The sequence below is a fragment of the Alligator sinensis genome, unplaced genomic scaffold (assembly GCF_000455745.1).
Source record: "Alligator sinensis unplaced genomic scaffold, ASM45574v1 scaffold174_1, whole genome shotgun sequence".
Classification (NCBI taxonomy): Eukaryota; Metazoa; Chordata; order Crocodylia; family Alligatoridae; genus Alligator; species Alligator sinensis.
Window position 1 is genome coordinate 142,999 of NW_005842516.1, and position 8,731 is coordinate 151,729.

Consider the following 8,731-nt stretch of genomic DNA (forward strand, 5'->3'; position numbering starts at 1 on the left):
TTATGATGACCTTGCATCTAGTTCAGACACTAATACTAATGAAAGGTCATTGGCTAATGTATATTGTATGTGCTTTTTCTGGAATTTTTCTAGAGTTCTTAATTATGAAAACAGGCTCTTTTATTTATTTATTTTTTCCATAACATCAGTCTGCCAGCATCTGCCAGATTAAGCTTTGGTCTCTCATGTAACTGGGGCTCAATTTATAAACACAACCTTGTTGATTTTAATGAACTAGCTAATGAGATACATGGAAATAGGATTATGCCCCGTGGAATACATTACACAAGGCTTCCTTCACCTCCCTGTTTCTCAGAGTATAGATAAAAGGATTTAGCAATGGTGTCACAATTGTGTTCAGGATGTTCACTATTTTGGTCAGCTCCAATGAACTCTGGGCAGAAGGCTTGACATAAAGAAAAAAGGTGGAACCATACCATATAATCAGAACAGCAAGATGGGAAGAACAAGTGGAAAAGGCTTTTTGTTGTCCTTTGGCTGAAGGGATTCTCAGTATGGTAGAGATGATATAGATGTATGAAAGTAGAGTAATCACACATGAGCCAAGGATGACAATCACTGAGATAATGAAAGCTGTTGTCTCAACTGTGTGTGTGTCGGTGCAAGACAGGACTATCCAGGAATCTATGTTGCAGTAGAAATGGTTAATGACATTGAGGCTGCAGAAAGACAACCTGCTGATCAGAAATGCTGGTATTGAGATAACTAGGAAACCACACACCCAACATGCAATGGCCAGCTGAGTAGACAAGGTGTTGTTCATAATAGAACTATATCGCAATGGGTGGCATATGGCCAAATAGCGATCATAGGCCATGACAGCCAAGAGGAAATATTCTGTGCAGCCAAAGGAGAAAATGAAGTACATTTGCAGGAGGCAACTGGGGAAGGAGAGAGTTCTGCTTTTCCCTAGGAAAATTGCAAGAGTCTTGGGAACAGAAGCTGTTGTGTACCATATCTCTAGGAAAGAAAGGTTGCAGAGAAAAAAGTACATGGGGGTGCGAAGGCGGTGGTCGGTCATCACAAGGGTTATGATAGCCATGTTTCCAATGACTGTCAGGATGTACATGAGAAGGAAGAGCATGAACATGGAGATGTGCAAATAGAGGGATCCAGGGAAGCCCAAGAGAATGAATTCCATCACAGTGGTTTCATTTGATTTTCCCATTCTGTCCTTTTACCTGCTGAAATCCATAAAGTCAAGAGAGAGAAATTACCAGAGCTGACCATCTCTTTTTTCCTGGTCAGCTAAAGGTTCATTTATGCCACTTACATGCCAAGAGGAATTTTATCCCTAAAAAGCTAGAAGAAATCTATATACATGCAGACCAGCAAATAATGAGGGAAAGGATAGTATTCTATCCTTTGTCTAATGCACCTGAATGGTTGGGACATTCATCTAGGAAGTGAATGTCCTAGACCAACCAACCATTTTAGGCCTCCTCATGCAGAGACATTTGCATTTGGGGATTTGGGTGTCTCTGACTTCCAAGCATACCACTTTTACCACAAGTCAGATCTTACAATATACCTTCTGTGGCACACCTTTTGAAACTGAGGCACTAATATAGTAACTGTAAAAAAATGGAAAGAGGAAAAACTTTTGTCTCCCTTGGAGCAGAAACCTAGCTTAGAACCTGGACTTTTCTTTCTTCAAGGCCAACAGTCACTTTGCTGAGACATGCGACCCCTGACCTCATTTTGTCCCCTCCTCGCCACAACTGTATCTCCAATATACTTTGTGCCCATGGCTGCCCAGTGGACCAGCTTCAGAAGGAGTGCAAGCAAAAGCAGAGCAAAATGGTTGACCTGTGTTGTGGTGGTTAGACCTCTGCTCTAGGAAACCTCTGATCAGCGAAAACCCAAATTCATACCTCTGATAGGTGAGGGGGGACTAGAACCCTAGTACTTAGTCTACCCTGGGAGTGTCTGCATGTGCAGAACTATGAGTCCAGAAAGAATAAATCTGGACATGTCAATGCTGATCAAATGAATGGTTATTTATAAAGGAAGGGAACTGAATACTAATTTAAATTACTCTTGCTTTCCATTCATGTACCCATTGACTCTTCTTTGTCCTCTCTTAAATAGTAAATCAGTTGCCACTAAGCTAAGAGTAGAAACCAGGCATTCATAGCCCTACTTTTCTGGGCAAAAGACAAGAACCTACTTCCACTGGAAAGTGGAATAGAGTCCTGGATTGGCATTTTCAATGAAGCACAAGTAATTAGGTGTCCAGTCCCTTTGTGTTAGGAGTCAGAGATGGGAAATTAACTTCCTAAGTTTCTTTTGACAATTCCAGCCCTTAAGAACAGCTAGAGTCCATTTATGGGACTGGGAGTAGAACCCAAGACCTCTGACTTGCAATGTGAGAAACAGAAGAAATGTATTCTTATTTTCACATTTGCTTTGTACCATGGGTACTTTTTCCATGTTTCGATACACTGTGTTCTACAAGAGTCCAAATGGGTGTCAGTATATACAATGCAGCAAGGAACAAAATACCTCAGATCAATAAGTTGCTCAGACACCGAATTACAGAGCAGCCTCTTATCAGTTGCAGTTAAAATCTAGTGTCCAGAAAAGCATGGAACATAGTCCACCCATACTGTCTTTGTTGGGTTGACTTTATAGGGCCAATAGAAATGACAATTTGCAAACTCTTTTTCTTCCATAAGTCCTTACTCGTGAGGCTGGCTGTCTATGGAGAGCAAAGATGATGATGGAGAGGGGAAAAATTTACATCCTCACTGCTTGAAAAGATCCTGTACTTGGTTGAGATGGATATGTTTTATCTGCAATCGTATTTTTAATTAAACAAGTAAATACTTTTGTGGTACTATATCTAGTTTTAAAAAATGCAGGGTCACTCTCTCAGTCCATATACTTTGGTATAAATAATTACTACAACATAGCCTAGGAAGGAAACATATCTTAGAGAACATACTCACATTTGGATGGGTTTGCTGAACAGTGGTAATGTCATGAACTGGAAAGGTATATAATTTGAAAATAAATATTTAAAGAGATGATCTGCCAAAATTCATGATGAGGGAATAACTTTTTAAATGAAATATTTGTTTGATAAATATACTAATCTTTACGTTAGACAAAAGCCTTGGTCTTTAGAGATATTTAACATAATGCTTCTTTTATTACATAGTAAAAAATGATAGAAAAATATTTTCTCTCTCTCTTTATTGTCCTGTCCATATATCTCTTCCACTGTATATATTCTATATTTCATAAAGTAAGAACAAGAGGGCATTCAATTCCATTCGGAGTTAGAAAGTTTAAAACAAATAAACAAAATGAATCCTCACCCATGGTATTATTAAAACACAGGAACCCACTGAGTCCAAGAATGTAGCAAGATCTCCAAAATAGGCATGTATTCAGTTAGGAGGAAGAACTGGGTTATACATAAAGATAACAGACATTTTGTAGAAGGTGTATTAAAGCACATGATTTGGGTATTGAGGCATGTTATGAACTAGAGATCCTCAAATGGGTCTCTAGTTAGTAGAGCTCTGGAATCAGTTCTAATGCAAAGAGGAGAAACAGACTATCCCACCATGGCTGCTGCAAGGCTCTTACATTTTGTCAGAGCTTCTCACCACTCTTGGAGGCATGAACAGGAAGAACCTGATCCTGGGTCTGGCTCAATATGACAATGCTTCTTCCTTCCCTCCCATTCTTCCCTGTCTACTCCTCACCTCTCTTTTCTATTCCCTCTCTCTCTCCCTCCCCCTAATTAGTACTTTGTCTTTCTATTTTAATATCTGCAGTCATTCTCTCTCTCTCGCTCTCTTTTCAAGCCAAAATGATCCTTCAAACCTGCATCATGCAAAATACCAGAGTTCAGGGAAGATAGGGTTATTTCATCACTTAACAAGCTTCCCTTGGGGTTCAACCTCCAAAGAACCTCTCAGCAATGCTGACAATTTACACAGGGTCTTTCTTGATAAGCCACTGAAATAGTCTGAATAGCTACTGACGAACAATGGTTTATACTCCCCTGTGGCAGTGCTGTCAAAGCATAAATCAAACTCCATACTTTTAGCTTGTACCAAGATAATTCCCAGATTCTCTCACTCTTTCCCTTCAAGTTCTACCTAACGCCCATGGAAATGAATGGGAAAAATCCATGGATCTCCGTTTGGCTTGGATCATGTCTTTGAATTCTCAGAGGAGCTCTTCCCATCAGCCTTACACCCAAATAAACAGGTGCTGTCTTGAGGAGCATCAGTCACATACTGTTTTACATACTGTTTGTGATGATGGTTTTCCTGTTGTGAATCACTGTTTGGTTTTATCAAATTTGTACAATAGTCTTTTCATTTTTGATAATTAGCAAAACGTGTGTGCACATGCACACACACACACACACACACACACTCTCACTATATGTATGTATGTATGTATGTATCTCTCCAGGGCCTGAATTCTATTTCCTTTTGTGTGTCAAAAGGCACTTTTCTGCCCTTTGGGATATTGTGGGTGCATAAGTGTGTATGGGTGACACATACAGTAGGGTTATGCACTGTGGCCTACATTCCCATCCAGCTCTGTGGATACATACCCAAGTACAAGTCCTGGAAAAGTGGGAGGAGCCCCTTCCCATATTTTAACCCCACTAGCAGTGGAATGAGCATACTCAGCCAGGAAGCCAGAGACGTACATACTAGGCCTACTTCACTCACAAGGGTGTTTGTATTTTCATCTCTGATGTCTTAATACAGGTCTCAAAACATAATAGTGTAGGTCATAAATAATCCAATAGCATCATTAGCAGCTGTTTTGAGGTTGAGACAAGGCCCCTTGCATTAAAAAGTTACTGGGACCAATTCATGGATGGCAGTACAGTGTGGAATATGCTACCCTATTGAGAGCAAGAGTCCAGGCTAGAACCCAGGACCTATTACCTTTTTTGGCCCCTCATTTTGTCCTTCTGGGCTGCCAAGTGGGGCCTGATTCAAAAGAAACATTGCCAAAGAAATGAAAGAAATAGTGTAATTTTTTTCTTCAGTAAACAATGCAGAAAGACTACAGGAGGCCAGAATGCCTTTGACACTGTTGCTTCCTAGTTGAAGTCTCTGAGTTTATTTTGTGAATCATTTTTTCACACATACAGTGCTAACATTGCATGGTACCCTGCAGCAAGCTTGTAACAGGTCTAATGTCATCTACTTATGGGTTTCTGACTGGCTATGCTTTCCTGACTTAGTCACAGGTTGAAATGGAGAATGAGAACACCCAGGCAGCTGTATATATGCATAGCCCACAATACATGTTCTGTCTATATGTGCCAGGCTGTGTGTGAAAAGGTAAATGCATACCTGGTCTGGGGATGATGCTAGCAAGGGAGACAGGAAGGGCCAACTACTATCCTGAATCTGTAATACCCAGATTCCATTTTCTGCTCTACAACCAGCTTCCCAAGGGACCTTGGGAAAGTCAGTTAGGGCTAGCTTCTATTACATGTATTAGAGGGTCTGAGTGAACTTACTTACTAATCCTATATCATTTTACTTGTCTTAATGACATGCAAAGCTGCATAGCTACAGTTCGAGGCATTCACTCACTGTTAAAGATTCTATGACCCTCTGATGACCAATTAAAATTACCCTGTAAATATAAGTCCTGGAAATAAAGCAGGGGCAGTAACCCTCCTGTGTTTTAGATCATAGTGTAGTGGTTAGGGCACTTGTCCAGGAAGAAAGAAATAGAAGGTCTAGCTCCCCCAACCACCCATTACAAACAGGAGGTGTAAATCTATATAATCTACATCCCAGCATAGTGCCTTATCTGGAAAATCTCAAGATGGGCAGTACCCTACCCAGCCCTTTCTCCAGGCTTCCTCTGGATGTTTGCCTCCACTGGGTAACCAAGTGTAGAAACAAGAAGAGTACAAATCAGTAATAAGAGAGATGCTATCTGGGAAGACTTGGGAGTCTGTGTTCTAGCAATGGTCCCTTATCCCAATATGGCAGAAGCTGTAAAGCTCAGAGCTATACACCTTATTAATATTATATGCAATGTGCAATGGCTCAACTTCAAAAGAATAGCTGAAAGGGGTTTAAAGAGTACGGGTGATCACAGTTTTTCTAGAGACCAATTCACACTCTATCCTTGTAGCACAGGACATCACATGCACCCTTGAAAGTGGAATAGATGCTGATAAATCCAGCTTCCAGGGCACTGATGGCATGCATTCAGTTTACCAATAGTGCCCTCCATCCCCGTGTTTAGTGCATTAGTGTCTCCTGGTGCTCCTGGATAACATGCAGAACCAGTAATGATCTTCATCCAAGGGTGCTGAAGGAATTGGCCAGTGTCATAGCAGAGCCACTGGCATGGCTGTTTGAGCACTCATGGTGCTCAGGTCAGGTTTCAGAGGACTGGAAAGGGGCCAGTGTGGTCCCTATTTTTAAGAAGGGGAAGAAGGAGGATCCAGGTAACTTTAGACCAGTTAGTCTCATCTGTATCATTGGGAAAGCCTTTGAAAAAATTATTAAGGATCACATTTGTGCGAGTCCAGCAGGAAAAATAATGCTGAAGGGCAACCAGCATGGATTCATAGCAGGTAGATCCTGCCTGACTAACCTTGTTTCTTTTTATGACCAGGTCACAAAATGTTGAGACACAAGAGTCCAGGTAGATGTAATTTACTTAGACTTTAAGAAGGCCTTCAATATGGTATGTCATCCTATTCTCATAAATGAACTGAGTGGCTGTGACATAGATGATTACACGGTCAGGTGGGTGGCAAATTGGCTAAGAGTTGGTGGACAGGTCAGTATCAAGCTGGAAAGATGTGGGCAGTGGGGTCCCACAAGGCTCAGTCCTTGGACCTGTGCTGTTCAATGTCTTCATCAGTGACTTGGATGAGGGTGTGGAGAGCACTCTGTCCAAATTTGCAGATGATACCAAATTATGGGGTAAAGTTAATACATGAGAGGGCAGGGAATGAATGCAAGTGGATCTGGATAGGTTGGAAAAGTGGGCAGAACAGAATAGGATGCAGTTCCACAAAGACTAATGCAAAGTGCTGCACCTATGGAGAAGGAATCACCAACACACTTACAGGCTGGGGAAGGACCTCCTCAGCAGCACAGCAGTGGAAAGGGATCTCAGAGTCATTGTTGACACCAAGATGAACATAAGTCATCAATGTGACAAGGTGATTAGTAAAGTCAACCACACTTTATCATGCATTAGCAGGTACATGACGGACAGGTCCACAGAGTTGATACTTCCCCTCTATGTTGTATTGGTCAGGCTGCACCTGGACTACTGCATCCAGTCTTGGGTGCCTTACTTCAAGAGGGATGTGGACAACCTTGAGAGGGTTCATAGGAGGGCCACTCATATGGTTAAGGGCCTGCAGGCAAAGGCTTCCAGGAGAGATTACGAGACCTGGATCTCTTCAGCCCCTGCAATAGAAGGCTGAGAGGTGATCTTGTGTCCACCTACAGTTCATCAGGGGGGTGAAGCAAGGAATAGGAAATGCTCTCTTTACCAGAGCAACCCTTGGAGTAACTAAGATCAACAGCCACAAACTGACGGAGAACAGATTTAAGTTAGACATCATGAAGAACTTCTTTATGGTAAGTGTTGCCAGAATCTGGAATGGGCTTCCAAGGGAGGTGGTGCTCTGCCCTACCTTGGGGGTCTTTAAGAGGAGGCTAGACAGGCACCTGACTGGGGTCATCTAACCCCAGCGCTCTTTCCTGCCCCGGGCAGGGGGTCAGACTTGATGATCTACTGAGGTCCCTTCCAACCCAAACATCTATGAATCTATTCATCTATAATGACAGGTATGGCTTCACACTACCATGGACTTTTCTTCAGTGCTCTCCAGGGCACAAGATACAGACCATGTCACTTTTGATGGGTTTCATGTACCTATGAAGGCATACTTGCACTTTGAAGAACTTTAAAATCAGCAAAGTGTTAAAAAATTATACTTGTTAGAATGAGATGGTATTTAGAGGCACTTTGCTTCTTCTTATGTGTTTACACTGGAGGAAGTGTGATAGGGAACACCACGATCCTCCAGCATCCCACTTGTGACGTCGGTAGACCTCACGTTCGGTACCGCCCTTCGTCCGGTGGTCCTTCCCCCTCGTCCCGCCTGCCACGTCTTTGATGTTATAGATGATTCGAAGGAGGGGTTCAGTGGAGATCTTCTACCAGAGGGAGTACCCGACGGAGGGGGGTACTCACGATTGAGGTCCCACGATGTTCCATGGGGCTTTGCCACCCCTACACCCCGTCCACTCGCCAACCAGTCACTGATAGGTGAGATGGTTATCTGCCGTCACCTGCAGATCTTCTTGCTAGCCGGTCCAGCTAACCGTAAGATCCGAAGCTAAGGGGTCGTCTTCAGTCAATCCGCCTTAGGCTCTGACTGATCCGGCTGTAAGCTCCGGTTATCTCCCTCTCCTCTCCCCTGATCTTCAGAAATAATATTCCTCCGGGATGGGGAGGCTTCCCGGATCCCTGCCCTGGTCCTGGCAAACCCTGGAGATCACTCCTGCTGCCCCTGCCAGGGATTCCCGTTCTCGCTTTGGCTGCTGGGTTGACGCCGAGTGGTCAATCTGAGCCTCTGGCTCTGGAGAAGCCACAGCAGCAGTGACGTTCTGCACGCCTCCTCTCTCCCTCTCTGGCTTCTCCCTTACCGCAGGATTTGCTGGGGTTTTTAAAC

The 8,731-nt window shown here is 43.0% G+C and overlaps 1 protein-coding gene across 1 annotated transcript; it reads right to left on the reverse strand.

The window, feature by feature from the left end:
- Positions 1–262: 262 nt before the first annotated feature.
- Positions 263–1,189, reverse strand: LOC102375311 (olfactory receptor 6F1-like). The gene has a single exon (XM_006031577.3). It carries the CDS (start codon positions 1,187–1,189, stop codon positions 263–265), a length of 927 nt encoding a protein of 308 aa, XP_006031639.3.
- Positions 1,190–8,731: the final 7,542 nt, after the last annotated feature.

Excerpts from the sequence above, each read along its gene's own strand:
- LOC102375311 (XM_006031577.3), bottom strand. The coding sequence starts at position 1,189 with ATGGGAAAATCAAATGAAACCACTGTGATGGAATTCATTCTCTTGGGC.